This window comes from Oncorhynchus keta, chromosome 37 (genome assembly GCF_023373465.1).
Source record: "Oncorhynchus keta strain PuntledgeMale-10-30-2019 chromosome 37, Oket_V2, whole genome shotgun sequence".
NCBI classification, from domain to species: domain Eukaryota; kingdom Metazoa; phylum Chordata; class Actinopteri; order Salmoniformes; family Salmonidae; genus Oncorhynchus; species Oncorhynchus keta.
The window spans coordinates 1,165,667-1,190,830 of NC_068457.1; the positions used below are offsets into that span (position 1 = coordinate 1,165,667).

A 25,164-nucleotide genomic window follows, 5' to 3' on the forward strand; every position below is an offset into this window, starting at 1 on the left:
GCTTTTCTAACTAGTTTTACACAGATTTCTCAATCTCCTAAATGATTGCCAATATGGGCTTGAGTCTGTAAACATAGCTTTGGCCCAGACAGCATCTCTACTTTGGCGAGCTCCAATGTGAACCAAGAGTTAGACCTACTTTTAACTCTCATGGTTTTTAAGGAATATGCTTATCGACAATAGCATTGAATACATTTGAGAAGTGTTTCAGAGCCATCTCTGGATCATGAATAGATGAGATACAGTCAATGACATTGAAGATCATGTAAAAAAAAGTCTGTTCATTGAAATGTTTAAAATTCCTCTTTCTGGTAAAAGGAGGTTTGTAGCTAGGTATTTCGTACATCCCTGATACATACAATAGGACAATGGTCACGTATAGCTAAGGAAAACACCACACTTACAACATATATTTCTGGGGTATTTGTAAATATAAGGTCAATCAAGGTTGATTTTGTAGGGTCCTTCAAATTTGGACATGTGGGCTTATTAATTAACTGGGTAAGATTTCATTTAACACAGAAATCTTTTCAACAATCAGATTCATGGTTTCCCAAGGCAATGTTAATCATTTTTGCCTAAAATGACATACCCAAACCTAACTGCCTGTAGCTGTCACGTTCTGACCTTTATTTCCTTTGTTTTGTATTTATTTAGTATGGTCAGGGCGTGAGTTGGGTGGGCAGTCTGTTTGTTTTTCTAGGTTTTGGGTATTTCTATGTTTCGGCCTAGTATGGTTCTCAATCAGGGGCAGGTGTCATTAGTTGTCTCTGATTGAGAATCATACTTAGGTAGCCTGGGTTTCACTGTGTGTTGGTGGGTGATTGTTCCTGTCTCTGTGTTTGCACCAGATAGGACTGTTTTTGGTTTTCGCACATTTATTGTTTTGTTAGGTATTTCATGTATAGTTCCTTCACTAAAGAACATGAATAACCACCACGCTGCATTTTGGTCCGCCTCTACTTCACCACAGGAAAACCCTTACAGAATCACCCACCAACCAAGGACCAGGCGGCGTGGTAAACAGAGGCAGCAGCAGCAGGAGAAGCGACAGGTGCAGCAGGAGCAACAGCAGCAGCAGCAACAGCAACAGCAGGAGAAGCGACAGGTGCAGCAGGAGCAACAGCAGCAGCAGCAAAGGCAGCAGCAGGAGAAGCAACAGAGGCAGCGGCAGCAGCAGGAGCAGCAGCAGCAGCAGCAGTGGGAGAGGCTGCACTATTTGGAGAGATGGACTTGGGAGGAGATCCTTGACGGGAAAGGACCCTGGGCAGAGCCAGGGGAATATTGCCCGCCCAAAGCCGAGCTGGAGGCAGCGAAGGCAGAGAGGCGGCATTATGAGGAGCTAGAGCGGCTGGAAGCCCGAGAGGCGGCATTATGAGGAGCTAGAGCGGCTGGAAGCCCGAGAGGCACCCCCAAAAATGTATTGGGGGGGGCACAGGGAGAGTGTGGCAGAGTCAGGAGCCAGACCTGAGCCAACTCCCCCTGTTTACCGTAAGGAGCCATGGATGTTATCGGAGCTGTCGGCGAAGCTGAGGGCTGAGTCTGAGAGGGTCGAGGAGTTATTGGACAGAATGGAGGAGAGTGAACAGATGGGAGATGAGGAGACACTCGAGGAGGTGTTAATAGAATTGGGGGAGCGTGAAGAGAGAGAGCAGTTGATTTGGCGTAGTATGCAAGGCATTCGCCCTGAGGTGTGTGTCCCCAGCCCGGTACCACCAGTGCCGGCACCCCGCACCAGGCTGTCTCTCCGTCCCATCAACACAGGTGTTCCCGCCTGTCTGGCGCTACCAGAGTTTCCCGCCTGTCCGGCGCTGCCAGAGCTCCCGCTCCTCAGTCCAGAGGCGCCAGAGCCCCTCAGTCCAGAGGCGCCAGAGCTTCTCAGTCGAGCACTGCCAGAGCCTTCCTCTCCAGCGCCGTCTGAGCTACCCGTCTCCCCAGAGCCGTCTGAGCTACCCGTCTGCCCAGAGCCGTCTGAGCTACCCGTCTGCCCAGAGCCGTCTGAGCTACCCGTCTGCCCAGAGCCGTCTGAGCTACCCGTCTGCCCAGAGCCGTCTGAGCTACCAGTCTGCCCAGCGCCGCCAGGAGCTGCCGCCCCTCTGTCCCGAGCTGCCGCCCCTCTGTCCAGTGGGGTCATTGAGAGGGGTTGCCATGGTTAGAGAGCCACGGAGGCGGACAATGAGGCGGACTAAGACAATGGTGAAGTGGGGTCCACGTCCCGCGCCAGAGCCGCCACCGCGGACAGACGCCCACCCAGACCCTCCCCTATAGGTCAAGGTTTTGCTGCATTGAGACTTATCAACGACCCAAGCCCAGCTCAGTTAATCCCTTCCATTGTGTGGCTGAGTTGTCATAATGCTTCAGCAAATGTACATTATCCCAGGGACATTGGAAGACACTATGCAATTTATGCCCTTCTAACTGCCCTGAATTCCTCTGCTGATCCTACAGCTATTGTATGCAGTAATCATGTGTCTATGAACCAGAGTTATACTGTTAGCACTGAGGCGGTGTGGAAGTCCACTGTGTACAGCTCACCCTGCACTAACATAGATAACTGAGCATGTCTACTTCTGCTAAGCTTCCCAGTAAAGTAATGAAAATAATCAAGCATCCCAGAAAAGTGCATCCCAGAAAAGTTAACATATGTAGTTTAATAAGAAACAAAGGTTAATGAAATCCATAATTTGCTAGTAACAGATGACATTCATATTCTGACAATCTCTGAAACTCACTTAGATAATACCTTTGATGATACAGTGGTACCGATACATGGCTATAACATCTACAGCAAGACAGAAATGCCAAAGCTGGAGGTGTTGCCGTTTATATTCAGAACCACATTCCTGTAAAGATTAGAGAGGATCTCATGTTAAATACTGTTGAAGCAATATGGCTATAGGTTAATCTGGCTCACCTAAAGCCCATTCTTGTGGGAAGCTGCTATAGACCACCAAGTGCTAACAGTCAGTATCTGGATAACATGTGTGAAATGAACAACAACTCATCCAGAACGCCGCAGCCCGTCTGGTGTTCAACCTTCCCAAGTTCTCTCACGTCACCCCGCTCCTCCGCTCTCTCCACTGGCTTCCAGTTGAAGCTCGCATCCGCTACAAGACCATGGTGCTTGCCTACGGAGCTGTGAGGGGAACGGCACCTCAGTACCTCCAGGCTCTGATCAGGCCCTACACCCAAACAAGGGCACTGCGTTCATCCACCTCTGGCCTGCTCGCCTCCCTACCACTGAGGAAGTACAGTTCCCGCTCAGCCCAGTCAAAACTGTTCGCTGCTCTGGCTCCCCAATGGTGGAACACACTCCCTCACGACGCCAGGACAGCGGAGTCAATCACCACCTTCCGGAGACACCTGAAACCCCACCTCTTTAAGGAATACCTAGGATAGGATAAAGTAATCCTTCTCACCCCCCTTAAAAGATTTAGATGCACTATTGTAAAGTGGCTGTTCCACTGGATGTCATAAGGTGAATGCACCAATTTGTAAGTCGCTCTGGATAAGAGCGTCTGCTAAATGACTTAAATGTAAATGTAAATGTTGAAAAATCAAAACCTTGACCGAGAAAATATAAAAAACTATCAGCCTATATCAAATCTTCCATTCCTCTCAACATTTTTAGAAAAGGCTGTTGCGCAACAACTCACTGCCTTCCGGTCTCAACCTTTAAGTCTTAACTGAAGACTCAGCTCTTCAGTGGGTCATATGATTGAGTGTAGTCTGGCCCAGGAGTGTGAAGGTGAACGGAAAGGCTCTGGAGCAACAACCCGCCCTTGCTGGCTCTGTCTGTCCAGTTCCCCCCTCTTGGGTTGTGCAGTGGCGGAGATCTTTGTGGGCTATACTCGGCCTTGTCTCAGGATGGTAAGTTGGTGGTTGAAGATATCCCTCTAGTGGTGTGGGGGCTGAGCCATGATTGTCTCAGATAATGGATGGGCTGAACTTGCCAGGGATGACTTTGGATTGGACTGTCATGTAGCATGCTTCTGTCTATAATATGAGCTGGTCAGTATGTGTAGGTAATCCTTTCTATTGCCGCTTTTTTTAAGATACCCAGTAGTGTAGAACTGTAAAATTGTTGTTCTCCACTTTCTGGAGGACCGAGTTTTGAAATCAGTGGAAGTATGATAGCTAAGGAGAAGGAGAAATGGAGAGATGGAGAAAATTATGCAGAGGGAGTCGAAAAGAGAACACACAGAAGGCTATTGTATAAAACACCTGTCCCCGGATTGCATCTTCAAACTAAGGTAACCATGGCATCCGTGACAGAGAGGGAGAAGCGTCCATCCATGTACATGGGTAAGATAGTCTAGCTGGCTACTTTTTCAGATATTACACGTTTCGAATTTTGCCAGAAAGTAATTTTCATTTCAAGTTAAAGTGTACTGTTAGCTATCTACATAACGTTAGCTGGCTGGCTCGCTAGCTAATGGTACATATATGATCTGTGTCGTAATATTATTTGTATCTCAGATCCATTTGCATTGTAGTGATAGCCTACTGTTAGCTAGCTAGCTAACAATGAACCTGGTGGGTTAGCTACATGCAGTTTATTTTTTGGGCTCCAGAGACGTGCAGTGGTCTAAGGGACTGCAGCGCACAATTGGTCCAGCGTCGTCCGGTTTAGAGGAGGGTTTGGCCGGGGTAGGCCGTCATTGTAAATAAGAATTTGTTCTTAACTGACTTGCCTAGTTAAATCAAGGTTACATAAAAAAATTAATACAATTCATGCAGGGTAGTAATGTTTATGAGCTGGGATTATGGTTAATTGTTTAGCTAGCTGTCTAAACAAAAGACTCCCCAATGCAAGTAACCAATTTGAAAGAATGTCCATGATGTCACTGCGACAACTGTCGATAGATGGACTGTAGCTGGTAAATTTGCTCTGGCTAACTACTCCGATTTCAGAGCACTCTCGTCTGAGTGTGAAAGAGCGCAGGATAACTGACGAATAACTGACAAATTTACAAAACACCGGTTGAATATGGCTGAAAACATTTAAGAGGCATCAGTTAGAATCATATGTAATAGAGTAGATTTTTTGGGGTGTTTGAAGTTGAGGCTAGTTGGTTTAGTTATCAGCTGAGTTAGATTGATCTCAGTACAAATATCTTTCAACCCAGATATTGGCATCAACCAATCTCAATTAAAATGACCCACTATCAGTAATTCAGATTGATCATTGTTCGACAGTAGGTTAGACAATTTTGTGAGAGCACATATGGAGGCCGTGGGAGGGCGATAAAGTTTCACATTTAGGACTAGACATTCAAATTGCTTAAGGACAGAGGTGGTGATGGATATAGAAACATTTAGATAGCTTTTTATCTATATGGTGACATCCCCCCTCTACCAACTCGAGATCTAAAAAGATTCTAACCAGTCAGATACACATCAGAGTCCGGCATAGACTGCTTTAGCCAAGATTCAGTTATAACCAGAATGTCCGCGTTGGTTTGAGAAGCCAGAGTTACAATAAAATAATTGTTTGAAATCAAACTTCTGGCATTTACATGAATCAGTCCAGCTGCGGGATTTCAGATCCAACAGAGTTTCTTACACAAACATTCCACTTTCAACAGGTATCCATCCCCCTACTAAAAAATACCATGGGGTTGACTTGAATTGGAATAGATACAAGATTGCCTAGAACCGAACCATTAGGCCTATGCATTGAACTATGCTCAGTTGGTAACCCCTTATTTGAAAATACCATAGGGGTACCTTGAATTGGCATAGATTGTTGAACTGTGCCATTAGGCCGATGCATTCAGCGAGGACATGGGTTAAAACAAGAGTCAATGATGGTACTTGTTGCGGGCCTGCTGTATGATGATAACGCTGATCATTTATGGTTGGAATTACAAGAGCGGGACTTGGGGTGTTGATAAGTCATTGTCTCAGCGCAGCAAGGACAGGATCCAGGCACCAAGATGATTTGGATGGACCCTATCCTCTCTGTAGAACATCTTCTGTTTCCAAAAGGTGTCAAGGTTATCCACAAAAGTAACTCCAACAGAGCTAAAGTAGCCAGTCGTGTACTGCCAGCAACCTACTGAATCTTGGACATTTGTTGGAGTCTTTCAGAGTTCCAATCAGTTCTATAAATTCAGTTTCAGAAGAGCTGAGCTAGCCATCCTTATGTCATTAGATCCCACATGGATTACGATAGCAACAGCCCTAAAATGGTAAGAAGCAGCCTAGTAATGTCCTGTACCGAGCCCCAGAATAGCACAAGGTTTTTGCACCACGAACCAAGATTTTTCTCACCATTGCTTGCTGTTTCGGGTTTTAGGCTGGGTTTCTGTATAGCATTTTGTGACATTGTCTGATGTATACATTTGATTAATTGATTAAAATGGCTGGTGAGGTGGCAAAAGAGTTCTGGCAGTTTTTGCACCTTGAGCTGGGCACAAAACGCAATATGGCTGATGGAGGAGCCAGTGCATCAGCCACCCTCGAGGTCTGGTGATCTGAGTCCAAAGCAGAATCCGAGGCAGGATAGGGGATGATGGCGCTGGAACCTCCAAAGCCGGAGAAGCCCAGGCAGCTTCCCTCCATTTGGCCTACGGTGGGTGACATGCTTCCATGGTGACTGTATCGTCTACTATATCCATCAGAAGTGACGGTCCTGCTCCATTTTCCAGGGAAGTGGGAGACTTCTTCAGGAAGGGGTCCCTGGAAGGCAATGGCCAATCAGTCATTGAATGTTGACATGGCGGTGATACTCTCAACACATCGGAACGGCGTCCAGCCTGTGGAGTAGAGAAGGTAGGCAGGGTGCTTTCCCTAGTAGATTGTGTTCTTAATCTGTTTGCTAAGAGTAGCCACTTCTTCTCTGTCGTCCTCTGCTAGTAAACAATTAATGCATTGGAGCTCCAGTTGGTCCACATTGTTCCAGAAGAGAGCATAGTAAATACAGCGCCTGCAGCACACAAAAGCAAACATTTTCCTCTGAACTGGGAGGCCTCCATTTAAATAGTTGTCTCTGCAACACAGCTTCTGTTGCTATGTCTCTACTTTTCTCTGTATATATCAATGATGTTTCTCTTGCTGCGGGCGATTCCCTGATCCACCTCTACGCAGACGACACCATTCTATATACTTCCGGCCCGTCCTTGGACACTGTGCTATCTAACCTCCAAACGAGCTTCAATGCCATACAACACTCCTTCCGTGGCCTCCAACTGCTCTTAAACGCTAGTAAAACCAAATGCATGCTTTTCAACCGTTCGCTGCCTGCACACGCACGCCTGACCAGCATCACCACCCTGGATGGTTCCGACCTTGAATATGTGGACATCTATAAGTACCTAGGTGTCTGGCTAGACTGTAAACTCTCCTTCCAGACTCATATCAAACATCTCCAATCGAAAATCAAATCAAGAGTCGGCTTTCTATTCCGCAACAAAGCCTCCTTCACTCACGCCGCCAAACTTACCCTAGTAAAACTGACTATCCTACCGATCCTCGACTTCGGCGATGTCATCTACAAAATTGCTTCTAACACTCTACTCAGCAAACTGGATGCAGTTTATCACAGTGCCATCCGTTTTGTCACTAAAGCACCTTATACCACCCACCACTGCGACTTGTATGCTCTAGTCGGCTGGCCCTCGCTACATATTCGCCGCCAGACCCACTGGCTCCAGGTCATCTACAAGTCCATGCTAAGTAAAGCTCCACCTTATCTCAGTTCACTGGTCACGATGGCAACACCCATCCGTAGCATGCGCTCCAGCAGGTGTATCTCACTGATCATCCCTAAAGCCAACACCTCATTTGGCCGCCTTTCATTCCAGTTCTCTGCTGCCTGTGACTGGAACGAATTGCAAAAATCTCTGAAGTTGGAGACTTTTATCTCCCTCACCAACTTCAAACATCTGCTGTCTGAGCAGCTAACCGATCGCTGCAGCTGTACACAGTCTATTGGTAAATAGCCCACCTATTTTCACCTACCTCATCCCCATACTGTTTTTATTTATTTACTTTTCTGCTCTTTTGCACACCAATATCTCCACCTGTACATGACCATCTGATCATTTATCACTCCAGTGTTAATCTGCAAAATTGTAATTATTCGCCTACCTCCTCATGCCTTTTGCACACAATGTATATAGACTCCCCTTTTTTTCTACTGTGTTATTGACTTGTTAATTGTTTACTCCATGTGTAACTCTGTGTTGTCTCTTTCACACTGCTATGCTTTATCTTGGCCAGGTCGCAGTTGCAAATGAGAACTTGTTCTCAACTAGCCTACCTGGTTAAATAAAGGTGAAATAAAAATAAATAAAAACATAGCAACAGAATCCGTGCTGCAGAGATAACTATTTTACACTCAAGAGTATTGAGTTGCAGAACAGCCTCAATTCATCGGGGAATGGACTCTACAAGGTGTTGAAGCGTTACAAAGGGATGCTGGCCCATGTTGACTCCAATGCTTCCCACAGTTGTGTCAAGTTGGCTGGATGTCCTTTGGGTGGTGGACCATTCTTGATACACATGAGAGCGTGAAAAACACAGCAGATTTGCTGTTCTTGACACAAACCGGTGTGCCTGGCACCTACTACCATACCCCATTCAAAGCCTAAAACCCCAAACAGCAAGCAATGCAGATGTACTGTAGAAGCACGGTCACTAGGAAAAACTCCCTTGAAAGGCAGGAACCTAGGAAGAAACCTAGAGAGGAACCAGGCTCTGAGGGGTAGCAAGTCCTCTTCTGACTGTACCTGGTGGAGATTATAACAGTACATGGCCAAGATGTTCAAACAATCATAGATGACCAATAGGGTAAAATAATAATAATCACAGTGGTTGTAGAGGGTGCAACAGGTCAGCACCTCAGGAGTAAATGTGAGTTGGCTTTTCTTAGACGAGCATTCAGAGTTCGAGACAGCAGGTTGAGAGAGAGAGTCGAAATCTGTCTCAATTGTCTCAAGTTTTATAAATCCTTCTTTCACCTGTCTCCTCCCATTCATCTACACTGATTGAAGTGGATTTCACAAGTGACATTTATAAGGGATCATAGCTTTCACCTGGATTCACCTGTTCTGTCTATTTCATGAAAAGAGCAGATGTTCATAAGGTTTTGTACACTCAGGGTATGTGTTTAATTTCTTCTTTCTTTTAACTAGGCAAGTCAGTTTAGAACAAATTCTCATTTACAATGACGTCCTTGGAACAGTGGTTAACTGCATTGTTCAGGGGAAGAATGACAGATTTGTACCTTGGCAGCTCGGAGATCCGATCCTTTAGGTTACTGGCCAAACGCTCTAACCACTAGGCTACCTGCCACCCCAAAATATATAATTAATATACTATCCACATAAGAAAGTGTCTGATCACAGAACATTCCATAGAATTCTAGAAAAATACCACCGGTCAATAAAACTGCTGTAACTCATTCACAGTAAAATGAATTACTATGCTGATGGCAGATTATCAATCCATAGAAAAGAAGGAAGCCTCAGTATGCTCTTCATTAGGAAGTTGTGTAAATGGCAGTTGTTTTGGAAAAAAGCATATAAGATGTTTTTTCTTGACTGATTGCCATTTGATTGATGTGGTGCTATTGTATGCCATATCATTTGAAAGGGCTGTTTTTCAGCGTTAAAAAATGAGTATAATGTTTTCATATGTGGTTTGACACCAGAAAAGTATGCTAATTAATGTACAGAGGTCATGGTCTCAGTAAATTCAGGAATTCCAAAACTCTTCTACCGATGATGCAAAAATACCAAAATGGCGATTTACAGTTAGTCATAAAATTAGGAATTAGAATAAAAAAATAAATACAAAAAAAGTAATTAATCGGATCTCTATGGTTACAATTAGCTGGTGTTCTAAAGCCTAGTATTTCCATTTCCCTTTAACAGAAATTCTGCAATAACCTTCATGACCTAGTAGTGGACCAGAAGAGAGCAAAGCCTAAACATTCCATATATTAAGAATGACATGAGGCAGGTTATTTCACTGACAGAAATGTATTGAAAAAGTACATATTGTAAATAATGTGGTTGAGGAACATTCCTGATTAGTATTTGTATTTTTGTATTTATTTTGATCGACATTAGTTCCTGTCAGGGCAGCAGCTACTCTTCCTGGGGTCCAAACACACCAAAGCACCCACATTACATATAAAACAAAAGATAAAGAAGTGAACTATGTTCGTACTGAATGAGCTAAATATAAAACAGTACATCATATAACATCCCTACACCACTACATATCCACAGCACAAAATGTTCAACACCACCATACAACAATGTCAAAAATGTGTGCCTATGCATGTGTCTGTACCTTTGTGTGTGTCTCTCCACAGTCCCCGTTGTTTCATAAGGTGTATTTTTTTACCCTCTTTTTAAATGTTTAAATCTCTACTGCTTGCATCAAGTTACCTGATATGGAATAGGGTTCCATGTAGTGATGGCTCTATCTAGTACTGTGCGCCTCCTATAGTCTGTTCTGGACATTGGGACTGTGAAGAGACCTCTGGTGGCATGTCTTGTGGGGTATGCATGAGTGTCCGCGCTGTATTTTAAACAGACAGCTCGGTACAGCTCGGTACATTCAGCTTGTCAATCTCTCTTCTAATTTGAGCCATGAGAGATCGACATACATGTCATTAATGTTAGCTCTCCATGTACGTTTAAGGGCCAGCTGCCCTGTCCTGCTCTGAGCCAAGTCAGTGCAAAGAATTCCTCATCAGTAGCTTTGATTGTTTAATAAATGTTTAAGATTGGTCTAATAATAACCAAGTTTTTGAAAATTACAAGACTTATACAAAGGAAATGAGCACTTACATAGAGTATATCACAATAGCAAATCTACCACACACAATGTCCTAACACAAATTAAATGGAACTTATGATAACGAAGTACATTTCTCATATAGATGTTTCATTCTCCGTCTGATCCTTATGCACTTGTTAACTGTTCATCCATTTACGATGAGCGTACTGATCTGTCCAGGGAGCGTGTAGAGGATGAGGATGAGAAAAACCAGCAGGATTGCCAGGATGAGTAGAGCGATGATGTACTTCTTGTATTTTTTCCAAATGAAGAAGATGAAGGTCTTCATGGGGTTGATAAACCAGTTGAAGGTTGTCTTGGGGCGACTAATATAAGGTAGAATGAGGAAAGATACAAAATTAACAAAAAAGTTAGTAATGTTTCCCAGTTTCATGGATTTGTTTAATTACATTTTTTAACACAGTAGACAATGACATAGTGTGAGCAGTAGGACTCATTAATAAGGCATTCAGGTAAATAATAAATTAATAGATGTTTAAGCTTTGTTTTCAGTGTAAACTTAGCGAATTGCACAAAGTGTGCCCACGGATCAGATTCAATCAAACCTTCTAAACTGTATCAATGTTTAAATGCAGTCTATGACCCCCATTTACAACTTCTATAAAAAATGTGAATAGTATGTCCATTTGTATTCACTTAACAAACACATGTTAATGCGCTCAATGGCCCCGATAAAGCACAAGTAAATGTAATATTATTCCCTTTTTATGCACTCTATACGTATTCTAACCTTGATCTTAAGCTATTCACCCGCTATTCGTTCAGGGTGGAGATCTAAGAAATGAAGATGTGGTAGAGGTGTCTTCAGATAAGCTGTATTCTGACTTTAACTTAATTCCACCACCTTTACGCACAAGGGAACCATGAATAAGGTTTTGCGAACCTACCGGTTCCAACATATACTTTATATTTTTTACGAAACAAATAGCATTCTCCATGCACTGTCATTTATAAATGGTTAACAGTTTGGAGAATGGGGATTATAAATACACAGCAATTGTTTTAGATTATTTTTCCTTATGATCACTGTGAAACCAGACATATGGAAGCAAACTGAAAATCATATCAACACGACATGTATTGTGGCCCCTTTTCTACAGTGAAATTGGCAATACAGTGCCTGTGGTCAATTCAATTGATTGGACATGATTTGGAAAGGCACACACCTGTCTATATAAGGTCTGACAGACGACAGTGCAAGTCAGAGCAAAAACCAAGCCATCAGGTCGAAGGAGTTGTCTGTAGAGCTCCAAGACAGGATTGTGTCGAGGCACAGATCTGGGGAGGGGTACCAAAACATTTCTGCTGCATTGAAGATCCCCAAGATTACAGTGGCCTCCATCATTCTTAAATAGAAGAAGTTTGGAACCACCAAGAATCTTCCTAGAGCTGGCTCCCTGGCCAAACTGAGCAGTCAGGTGAGAAGGGCCTGGGTCAAGGAGGTGATTAAGAACCCAATGGTCACTCTGACAAAGCTCTAGAGTTCCTCTGTGGAGATGGGAGAACCTTCCAGAAGGACAACCATCTCTGCAGCACTCCACCAATAAGGCCTTTATGGTAGAGTGACCTGACGGAAGCCACTCCTCAATAAAAGGCATGTGACAGCACCCTCTTAGTCCCCCCTTTAAAATATTTAGATGCACTAGTTTGCCAAAAAGCACCTAGACTCTTAGTCCATGCAAAACAAGATTCAACAAAGATGGAACTCTTTGGTGTGGGGGCTGTGCTTTGGCAAAGTTGGTGGGGTTATATCCTGCCTGTTTGGCTCAGTCTGGGGGTATCATCGGATGGGGCCACAGTGTCTCCTGACTCCTCCTGTCTCAGCCTCCAGTATTTATGCTGCAGTAGTTCATGTGTCAGGGGGCTAGTGTCAGTTTGTTATATCTGGAGTACTTCTCCTGTCTTATCCGGTGTCCTGTGTCAATTTAAGTATACTCTCTCTAATTCTCTCTTTCTTTCTTTCTCTCTTTCTTTCTCTCTCTCTCTCTCTCGGAGGACCTGAGCCCAAGGACCATGCCTCAGGACTACCTGGCATGATGACTCCTTGCTGTCCCCAGTCCACCTGGCTGTGCTGCTGCTCCAGTTTCAACTGTTCTGCCTGCGGCTATGGAATCCTGACCTGTTCACCAGACGTGCTACCTGTCTCAGACCTATTATTTGACCATGCTGGTCATTTATGAACATTTGAACATCTTGGTCATGTTCTGTTATAATCTCCACCCGGCACAGTCAGAAGAGGACTGGCCACTCCTCATAGCCTGATTCCTCTCTAGGTTTGTTCCTAGGTTTTGGCCTTTCTAGGGAGTTTTTCCTAGCCAACATGCCTTAACACCTGCATTCCTTGCTGTTTGGGGTCTTAGGCTGGGTTTCTGTACAGCACTTTGAGATATCAGCTGATGTACGAAGGGCTATTTAAATACATTTGATTTGATTTGATTTGGCCTTGATGAAAACCTACTCCAGAGCGCTCACGACCTCAGACTAGGGTAAAAGTTTACCTTCCAACAGGACCACGACCCTAAGCACAGAGCCAAGACAACTCAGGAGTGGCTTTGGGACAAGTCTCTGAATGTCCTTGAGTGGCCCAGCCAGTGCCCGGACTTGAACCCAATCAAACATCTCTGGAGAGACCTGAAAATAGCGGTGCAGCGACCCTCCCCATCCAACGTGACAGAGCTTGGGAGGATCTGCAGAGAAGAATGGGAGGAACTACCCAAATACAGGCGTGCCAAGCTTGTAACGTCATACCCAAAAAGACTCCATGCTTTAATCGCTCGATGCTGTAAGGTGTTTCAACAAAGTACAGAGTAAAGGGTCTGAATACTTATGTGATATGTTTTTTATTTTTAATAAATTAGCAAACATTTCTAAAAACTTGTTTTTGCTTTGTCATTATGATGATTTTTGTGTGTAGATCGATGACGGGGAAAAAACAATTAAATCAATTTAAGAATAAGGCTGTGACGTAACAAAATGTGGAAAAAGTCAAAGGCACTGTAGCTGTGCCGGTACGGAATTTTTATTGTGTGCCCTCATAATTTGAATGGATGAAATCTGGACACCCAAGCCATAGGCTTCTGTCGGACTGAACCTGCCAAATTGATGTATGCACTTTAGAATGTTTTAATAAGTCTACAGTATGCCCAGGCTTTTCTCCATTTTATTTTACAATTTGTATCATACAATTTGTTAAATACTAGCCACCATCAGTAATACCCACATATATATTTATAACTGTCACTTTAGTGTTCATTTTATTCATTTTGTAGATTACATTTAGCATCATTCCATTCTGTTTACCTTTTACTTCCTCTGTCACTTCCGTGTAAATTATTCCTGTGGGTCGCTAGCATTACTGGATTATATTAGGCTAACGTTGTGCAATAATTCGGGACAAGTAGCCTATTTGAATCATTACGGAATTCAAGATCACATGTAGCAGGTTAAACCTGAAGCCTGGTTCACCACAAGTGGACCCTTGTCCTATAGTTCCATGATTAGTGAGAATTAGGGCAGATTTATATGACTATTGTATACTTTTTCCATTTCCAATATTTAATGGATTGAACTTGAATATGACAACTTTCAGGATGAATCGAACCACTGTGTTTTTGATTCATCAATACATTTAATGCGTAAAGGCTCTCCAAACCAGTTTTTTTTAATGATTCATACATACTTTCCTAACCCTAAAATTTGCGTAAATATTCTACAAGATCAGAGTATTTTTTGATGGCTATTATGCCCGTGTGCAGTGAATTTGCATGTTTGTACAATTGTGTTTCATTGGGCTAAGCCAGGTTTACAGTGAATAGTAGTAGAATCTTGTATGTTTTATTACTTTTTGAATCAGGTGTGGGTCTCTGGTCCGTGTGTAAACTTACAAGACCCTGTGTGCAGAGATTTGCTTCGCATTATCCGGGTAGGCTATTGGCAATGTCATTTCTGATATTTTGATATAGGCATTTTTGAAAGAGTATAGACTAGGCCTACTGCAGATGATCTTGTCGCAATAAAAATATATATCAGATTATGAAATTACATTTACATTTTACATTTAAGTCATTTAGCAGACGCTCTTATCCTGAGCGACTTACAAATTGGTGCATTCACCTTATGACATCCAGTGGAACAGTCACTTTACAATAGTGCATCTAAATCTTAAAGGGGGGTGAGAAGGATTACTTATCCTATCCTAGGTATTCCTTAAAGAGGTGGGGTTTCAGGTGTCTCCGGAAGGTGGTGATTGACTCCGCTGTCCTGGCGTCGTGAGGGAGTTTGTTCCACCATTGGGGGCCAGAGCAGCGAACAGTTTTGACTGGGCTGAGCGGGAACTGTACTTCCTCAGTGGTAGGGAGGCGAGCAGGCCAGAGGTGGATGAACGCAGTGCCCTTGTTTGGGTGTAGGGCCTGATCAGAGCCTGGAGGTACTGAGGTGCCGTTCCCCTCACAGCTCCGTAGGCAAGCACCATGGTCTTGTAGCGGATGCGAGCTTCAACTGGAAGCCAGTGGAGAGAGCGGAGGAGCGGGGTGACGGAGAGAACTTGGGAAGGTTGAACACCAGACGGGCTGCGACGCTCTGGATGAGTTGTAGGGGTTTAATGGCACAGGCAGGGAGCCCAGCCAACAGCGAGTTGCAGTAATCCAGACGGGAGATGACAAGTGCCTGGATTAGGACCTGCGCCGTTTCCTGTGTGAGGCAGGGTCGTACTCTGCGGATGTTGTAGAGCATGAACCTACAGGAACGGGCCACCGCCCGAAATGACAGGTGCATTGTGTGAGGTCTCCAGGCTGCGCTTCCAGACCCCGATAAAACTCCCCTACTGATTAGGCCTAAGTTTTTCGGGACAAGACAGTTATCCTACCTATAACAACACACTGCAATGAATATTAAAATATACAACCGGTTGTGATAATTGCATTGTTTTCTCTATAATACATTACAATTGCATGCATACACCACAGTGATATATACAGTAAGGCCGACAAGCCATACATCATCTCGAGACCTACCTCAGAGTCTCACAACAGAATTAGATGTTAATCCATGTTACTCAAATGTCAACTTTCAAAGTTGTTGCAAACGTCACATTTTGTAGTGTTTAAGCTTAGGTTTAGGCATTAACCCCGAATTGTTAAGGTAAGAGTTAGGTTTGGGATAGACTTAAAATAAAAATCTAAAAAACAACTTTATTTTGCTGGATTCGAACTTGCAACAGAGGCAAATGCATCCATCATCCCTGTCCACAATGCCCTAGCAAAACCAAAAACCTACTTTAAGGTAACAGTGCTTACTGTTGCCCCTACTGGCTTGTTTCCACATCATTTCCTGACATCCACAGGCATGGATGGACATCGAATACTGACTTTTATCACAGGTAACCTGGTTTTTACAGACACTGTTCCAGTTGGCCTAAACAGTGGCGGAATAAATTCAACCACATAGACTAGGCTATTTGTGTTTATCACAGTTAAAACCGGAGAGAAAACATGCAAATATTGCATGTAACAGTTACGTGACCTACACAGCATGATCAAATGCAAAGATCATATAATATTAATCTTGCTACAAATTTCACTATTGGTTTGCTTGTAGGCTAATAAAGTCCTCACTAAAATGTTTCCAAAGCAGCAAGATTATTATAATGGGAAATACAAAGGCAATGCACTTCAACTTCAACATGTTGCAGACTAAGTATAGGAGAAGCCCCAGATTACTGATGGTAACCCTACATTAAAAAGGCGCACACCTATTATGTTAGGACCACAGACATTTCCGCACCACCAGCTGGGGCTGGCACTGCGCGCAACGAGCACATTCACACTCATCACAATAGGCAATAAACCTATGCAGAATATATGCCCGCAGTTTAGTACACCATAAGAAAATAATTACTGCAATATCGTGGCAAAGATGGTCGCATGTTCATTCCGAAATAGCCCAAAATGCTTCATTGAATGAAATGTATTTTAATCAGGACAGTCAAAGGGATGTTGGAAATTAGAAAACAGTTCAAATGAATAAATGAAATAGCACTGGAAAATGACATGTAATGTCATCAGTGCACTTTGAAGAAGAAACAATGTAGCCTAACAAAATTACTCACAAAAAGGGAGGTTGGGAGGTGGTACATTACAGCACAGTAGAGTACAGTAAAGAAAAGTAGTGTATAGTGCAGTATGGTAAATAAAAGTAGAGTATAGTTCAGTACGGTACAGTCCTGTAGAGTGGAGTTCAGTATAGTACACAGTGGATCACTCCAGAGTTTAGTACACTATAATGTACTGTACTGAACTATACTGTACTGACCTCTACTGTACTGAACAATACTGTACTTTACTGTTCTATGCTGTACTATACTGTGCTGTATGTTGATGTCAAAACTTGTGAAACATGGACATCTATGATTGGTTCAGGTTTGGTCCGGTCTGTACCAACCAAATGTGGTCTTGTTTGGTGGCGGAGCTCATTAAAATAAACAATTTTGTAGAATAATACCCAAATATGCAAGGAGGATATTGCAGATTTCTGCCTTTGTGTACCCATTTATGACATTCCTATCCATAATTATGGATTTCTGTTTACTACAGATCAGGGACCCATGATGAAATTCCGTTAATGCAATTCTGTTACCCGGGTGTAAAAATTACATTACCATGGAATTGCACGGTGGCCATACAATCATGCCAAGCATAGGGTTGTCTTAGAAGACGGAAATGGGAAAATAACAGACCCGTGAAAAAACATTGAAATAGCACTACAATACCCTGATGAAATATTCTATATTTCATTTGACTTTCAAGAACTGTGACCACAAACAAATCTGCATCAACGTGAGATCCGAAAACAATGCAGACACAATGCGGCCAGAGTGCACGCATTTTAACACCAGGAGTAAGAGGCCGGTGTTCGGAATGTCATCCTATCACACCTGTTAGGATAGGGATAATACAAGGTGTAAATGTTTGTTTCCAGGTAGCTTGGGTCCTGGATGCTGATTGGATGAAACAGCATTCCAGCCATGTGTACATCAGAGAATGTACCATGGGTATTACGCAAAACTACTTGTTTACAGTTATATTTAGGTTGGTAACCAGTTTATAATAGCAAAAAGGCACTTCAGGGGTTTGTGGTATATGACCAATATACCATGTCTAAGGACTGTTCTTACACGCGATGCTACAATGACTCAGCCGTGGTATATTGGCATATATCGCAAACCCCGAGGAGCCTTATTGCTATTTTAACTGGTTACAACATAATTAGAGCAGTAAAACTAAATTTTTGACATACCACGGCTTTAAGCCAATCAGCATTCATGGCTCGAATGACCCGGTTTATAATGGCCGCTTTGTGTCGTTCCTAAGAACAGCCCTTAGCCGTGGTATATTGGCAATATACCACACCTCCTCAGGCCTTATTTCTTAAATATACCACACCCCTTGACGTTATTGCTATAAACTGGGTTTTTTCGAGCCCTGAATGCTGACTGCCATGGTATATCAGACCATATACCATGTGTATGACAAAACATATTTTTACTGCTCTAATTAAGTTGGTAACTAGTTTATAATAGCAATAAGGCACTCTGGGGTTTTGTGGTATTTGGCCAATATACCATGGCTGGTGGGCTGTATCCAAGCGCCTTAGCCGTCGTTCTTAAGAACACGTTGTGCCTAAGAACAGTTCTTAGCCGTGGTATATTGGCTATATACCACAGCCCCTCAGGCCTTATTACTTAAATATACTACATCCCCTCTGGCTTTATTGCTTAAAGGTCTGCCCACGCACTCAGCACTCACACATTCTAAAAAAGGAAAGCATAAAAATGTTTATGACCATGAGAACTTCTTGCGCAATTATTTTGATTGAATAACATAATTTTAGTCACGTACTCTGGTTTATCAAGTGGCTCAGGTTCCTTGCGGGCTTTTCCCACAGGAGTCAGCTCTGCCTCCTCGAGTGTCACCAACTGGAACTCTGCCTCCACTTTTCCCTAAACAAAAAAGAAAATACAACGAGTTATCAAATAGGGCCCTGTGTCTTGCACAATCATGTGACATGCCTGGATTTAATGTTTTTTCCACTTTTCATTTTACGTCTGATGGTCCAGCACCATCCTCAGACAATTGGTTTCATTTTTTGTGTCGTTCAAACTTTTGGATAAGGCTTAAAATACAGGATACAGTCTTACTATGTCAGATGATTGTGCAAAACACAGGGCCCTAATCACAACACACATACAGAAAGATTATATTTAAGTCCTACACTTATCACTACCACCAATTCGAGACTAAACCATACCCTCACTCTAATCTGATTCCACTATAGTCATTAGAGGCTCAAGGTGCTGGAAGTCATTAACATTCAGCTATTTGATTTGGAATTTTAGTATAAAATTTCAAGTATAAAAATATATTTATTTATTTTTAATTTGGCCTTTACTACACTGAACAAAAATATAAATGCAACATGGAAAGTGTTGGTCCCATGTTTCATGAGCTGAAATAAAAGATCCCAGAAATGTTCCATACACACAAAAAACGTATTTCTCTCAAACAAATTTGTTTACATCCCTGTTAGTGAGCATTTCTCCTTTGCCAAGATAGTCATGCTGAATAAACTGATGGATTTTTAAAATTATGTTTCTTAGAATGGCGCACGGGTGTCGATAGACTCTTAAGGATAACTGCCATGCACTTTAAAAGTGTCTGGAAAGTTCAACAATGGCACAATTAAGTGGACGACAATTAAGAGGAAGGTAATGTATAAAACACCAAACTTGCATGGAGTTTGGGCTAACTAGGATTCTCCCCATAACCTCAGTTATTAATGTGTGACCCACACCAAGACTTAATTCTGCCCAACCCTCCAGGTCAATTATAATCTCATAATAAATACATTACCATGAGGAGATACGTGCTCCCACTGCTGTCTACAAACTGAAGGTCCTCCAGCTTCATGTTTCTGTGCTTGCTATTTTTCTTTTTCTTCTTGTTCTTCTTTGCCTCTTCAGCCTCCTTCTCCTCCCTCTCAATGTCCTCCTGACTCTTGAGCTTGATGAGGGGCCACCATCCTTTCATCCTTTTGTTAAGGAAGATAGAGAAGCGGGGACTGGCCTTATCCTCTGCCATCTTTATGCTGCACTGCCCTGAGGTCTTGGCTGCCCCGCACCATGTCGTTCAGACGCAGCTCAATGGAGCCTAGGAGAGAGGCGAGAGCAACCTTTAGCAGCTGAAGAGTATCAAACTAAGCAATAGTTTTCCTGCCATTTTAATATCTACACACCCCGAAAGGAGTCGACATCACAGCAATAACAGCCAGCTGTAACGCAGCCTGGGATCGAACCTGTGTCTATGGTGACGCCTCAAGCGTGCCTTAGACCATTGCGCCACTCGGGAGGGCCTTTTTGACTGGCGATTTTCTGCATTTATCAAAGTCCCATCAGGTAGCCTGATTTCAGATGTGTCCATGTAAACAGGATTATTAGAAAATGTGTTTTTCTTGCAAAGCTTATAAACCTTTAAATTGAACTATTATATTAATCTGACTATTCACAATGATCTTAATATTGTGTGTATGTGAACGTACTCAATGTTGCATAGTCCAAACAGAGAACTAGCCTATACATATGGTGTAAGTGCCCATATGCCATTGACCTGCTCACCTTCTCACTGGGCACACCCTCCTGTGAATGTGAGTGCTGCACAACATATTGATCTGAGTTACATATACTGACTGGTGATTTAATTGTTGTTCTATATGCTATGTTTTAATATTTGTCCTGGTATAGGCATATGTACCTGGAGCTGAAGATGAAAATATTGTTCTGTGTTGTGTTACTCAGCAGGAAAAAAAATACTGTTGTTGATCGCTATTCCCATGTGCCACCTCAGATTAAAAGAACCTGTGTTTGTTAGTTCAATCCTGAGGTCACCTCATGTATAGAAAAAAGTGGCGTAGTATCGGCAACTTGTTATATTTGGCGTAGTCGGCAGGTTGAGCTGACTGTCCCGGGGTAACCCTGACTGGCTTGGCTGTGCAAATCCTGGATCTTGTGGAGTGCTTTTCCTATATGCTGCCAAGGCAGCAGCTACTCTTCCAGGGGTCTAGCAAAATTAAGACAGTTATACCATTTTAAAAGCATTACAATACATTCATGACAGATTTCCCAACACACTATTGTGTGTCACACGTTTAACATTTCCTAATGTGTATTGAAGATTTGATTTATTAATATTTTGCATGCATATTTTCTTATTTTTATTGCATGCTACTTTTCATTATTGTCCAAAATGTGAGGACACATTTTGAAATTGCAGGGGGAATACGTGACAGGCATCACATCTAGACTGATTGCGCCCATTTGCATCTTATTATTGGGTAGTGGGGCTTGCCTTGTGAAATGCCAGTGTTTCCATGTGCTCAGCAGTTTCACTTTACCTGTGAAGGTTGATGTGCCTCGGGAGGACGAGAGCGGTGACTGTGCCTTTAGTCCAAATTCCAGTGTGGCAGCTTGGTAGCCTAATCGTATGTCGAGTATGTGGTTGGCAAGATTGTGCCCTTCAGCCAGGATCCGCTCACTCCTCTTTGGGCACTTCCTCATCTACTTACTATGTATAAAGTTAACTATGGCGATAGAATAATTATGCGCATGACAGCACCGAAGATTTGGTTATTTATGCTTATATTCTGAGCACTCCGATGTTGATAATTGATGTGGGAAACTATGAATCTATTGAATACAAAGCTGATGCTAAAACTATTAATTGCTGCTGCTGAAAATAAAATTACTTATATTGCAATCTTGTTGTGTGCTTGTTATTTCCACGTTCCACCCCTGTTGATAAAGAACCTGTGTGCTTTATAGTGTTTTAGATCTTTATGTAATTATCGGAGGACCGATCACCTCTCCAAAAAGGTGATGTAGCGGCTACAACATTCAACGGGTCACATTATGCTAACGTGACAAACTATTGTAATTAAATACATTGCTGAGATAAATCGTTCTTGGTCTCCTTCTGAGGTAAGAAGATGGTTAAGATGTCAGGAAGCTGTCACTTCAAGGGAATTTCTGCTTGGACAGTATGAAGGAAGACCAATGTTTGTCATGCCAACACTCACGATGAAGATCAAAACCTTAGCAGCCTTTGCCTTAATTTCTCTATTAATATATATTTACTTGTAGAGATATACTGTGTTGAATTCTACTAAACAATCTAGAAACAAACCATTATGTATTATGAAAAACATACCCTAGTTAAAGGATTGTGGATTGTTTTTGTCATCAGCATCATTAAACTCTTCATATTTGCTTTTGTTCTTCTTCATTACAAGCAGATAATACTTGATTAAGTCATCATTAAAAGACCTGGGCCAGTGAATCATTTAAACTGGATACGTTAGTGCCTGGGCCAGTGAATCATTTAAACTGGATACGTTAGTGCCTGGGCCAGTGAATCATTTAAACTGGATACGTTAGTGCCTGGGCCAGTGAATCATTTAAACTGGATACGTTAGTGCCTGGGCCAGTGAATCATTTAAACTGGATACGTTAGTGCCTGGGCCAGTGAATCATTTAAACTGGATATGTTAGTGCCTGGGCCAGTGAATCATTTAAACTGGATATGTTAGTGCCTGGGCCAGTGAATCATTTAAACTGGATATGTTAGTGCCTGGGCCAGTGAATCATTTAAACTGGATATGTTAGTGCCTGGGCCAGTGAATCATTTAAACTGGATACGTTAGTGCCTGGGCCAGTGAATCATTTAAACTGGATATGTTAGTGCCTGGGCCAGTGAATCATTTAAACTGGATACGTTGGTGTCTCTCGGGCAAATAAAAATATAGAGGACCTCTGTATTGAGAAATGTGATTGTTTTTCTTGAATCCATCTATACTTTTGCATTTTTCCTGTATTTTGTAAAAGCTGTAACATTGTAAAATGCAGGGATCCCTTGTGAAAAAGACCTTGGTCTCAACTCCCTGTTGAAATAAAGGTTAAAAAGAAATATATACAAAAATGAAGTGCTAATTTATAGTTCATGTTTACCAGTAATTGGTACGTTCATCAGTCGTTCTGGTATTGTTTTCGTAGCCAACATGAACTGAGAAGAGGAAAACTAAAAATCAAAATAATTGAATACTTATTTTCTACAAGACCATGGTGCTTGCCTACGGAGCTGTGAGGGGAATCGGCACCTCAGTACCTCCAGGCTCTGATCAGGCCCTACACCCAAACAAGGGCACTGCGTTCATCCACCTCTGGCCTGCTCGTTAGTGCCTCCCTACCACTGAGGAAGTACAGTTCCCGCTCAGCCCAGTCAAAACTGTTCGCTGCTCTGGCTCCCCAATGGTGGAACAAACTCCCTCACGAATCGCCAGGACAGCGGAGTCAATCACCACCTTCCTGAGACACCTGAAACCCCACCTCTTTAAGGAATACCTAGGATAGGATAAAGTAATCCTTCTCACCCCCCTTAAAGATTTAGATGCACTATTGTAAAGTGGCTGTTCCACTGGATGTCATAAGGTGAATGCACCAATTTGTAAGTCGCTCTGGATAAGAGCGTCTGAACTGAGAAAGGAAAACGTAAATGTAAATGTAATTTAGCAGGCACTTTTACCCAAAGCGACTTACAGTCATGTCTGCATAAATTATACGTATGGGTGGCTCCAGCGTAATCGAACCTACGACATTTGGCATAGCAAGCTCCATGCTCACACAGGACAACAGAACCACAAAGATACAAACTCATCATGACCTCTCACCCAGGAAGTCGTTTGCGGCGATGAGGTCATAGTCCCAGACCTGAAGCACAAGAACGGCAGGCTGGCGGAACTCAGATTCCTCCAGAGAGAAGATAGACTCCTTTTTTGTATAGGTGACCTCTTTCTCTGTGGGGAGGTAGTCAAACCGGAAGACAAAACGCCAGTTGAAGTTCCCCTCCCCAGTCAAGGAGTTGAAGTGGACATCAGTCTCCTGTTTGTTCCCATCTAAGCCTTTAATCCAGCTGTATTCAGAGTGACAAACAATTCACCGTCAATTCACACAACATCTTTCTACAAATAATCTTTATATATTATCCATAAAATCCAAATCCAGTTACTTTACATCTTGAGAGGCACATCTGGTAAGAACAACTCAAATGTCCCCATTGTTACATCTGGCATTTCATCACCGAAATGATTTACAAAATAATTCATCCATTTGGTTTTCTAGGTTGTGTGTTGTGTGTGTGTAGTTTTTACCAACCCTTTCATGTATATATCACTGGATTTATTTCCAGTGAAGGGGTTGACATCATCCAGGACGACGTCATCAGTATTCCATATGATCACGCGCAACTCATAGCTTTAGTGAGAGAGAAAAGTGGGTGTTGCTGAGTCATCTTTAGGTTGTGGATCCTAGTATGTAGTAGTATGACATGGTGTCTCACAGACACTAACTTTGAACACTAGTCTGGATTACCTTACAGGCAGCCGTGGTTTGATATCGATAGGTGGAGGTGCTGGTACGTCCATAGGAAACATATCGATCCACATGTGAGCGTAGCCCTGAAAGCACCGGGCACAGAGCAGTCAGGACAAGGACTTGTGAAAGAAACCTGAACCAGTGTTCAGGGGTAATCACTGGAACACCAATGTCGCCATGTCTAAAACTTGTGGTTACATTAAACACAAATCAGGACATCCACTACCTCTGGTCCAGGCCGTCATGTGCAGCTTTGTAGCCGTTTCCTGCAGCCTACTGGCCCTTGGCCTCATGGGTGTAATTGTATTCATCTTTTTCATCCTTTCATATTTGTATGAATGTAAACGCCAAAAATCTAGTGTTTCTATGTCAAATGGGTTTGTTATATTTCAGTCTTCTGTGATAAAGTATAATATTGGGATGCAAACAAAAAATTCTATATATTTCAACTCTATATCTGACATGGTGCAGTTGTCTTCTATTTTTATCCCATTACCATGCGTGTGAGGTGTATACTTTTGTTTCAAAATATACATGTTTAAGACTACCAAGAAACACTTTGACCCTGATTTAGCCCACTGCAGTAAAAGGTTAGTCTCCCAGGCAACATGAAGCACCGAGTGTGATGCCCCATAAGAGGAATTTTGTTTTGGGACTGAATTCACTCATACGATACTGGACACTGTGTATCACGGGACGCTTAGATTTCTAACAAATGCAAGACCACACACCCATCACTGTGATCTATCCGACATGGTGAAGTGGCCCTCCCTTCCCACAAGAAGGACTACTGCCTACTTATCTATGCTCCTTATTAATAAGGTCATCACAAACGTATAGTCTCTGTCTCAGACACTACTATCTTTCACTGT

The 25,164-nt window shown here is 42.7% G+C and overlaps 1 protein-coding gene across 1 annotated transcript in view; it reads right to left on the minus strand.

The window, feature by feature from the left end:
* Positions 1 to 9,970: 9,970 nt before the first annotated feature.
* The window catches only part of LOC118370045 (fer-1-like protein 4), a 101,239-nt gene continuing 86,045 nt past the window's right edge, over positions 9,971 to 25,164 (minus strand). Inside the window, 7 exon segments of the mRNA XM_035754803.2 lie at positions 9,971 to 11,123; positions 18,714 to 18,814; positions 19,725 to 19,982; positions 19,984 to 20,021; positions 23,590 to 23,831; positions 24,074 to 24,172; positions 24,290 to 24,375. Coding sequence (XP_035610696.2) covers positions 10,943 to 11,123; positions 18,714 to 18,814; positions 19,725 to 19,982; positions 19,984 to 20,021; positions 23,590 to 23,831; positions 24,074 to 24,172; positions 24,290 to 24,375 — 1,005 coding nt within the window. The 3' untranslated portion in view covers positions 9,971 to 10,942.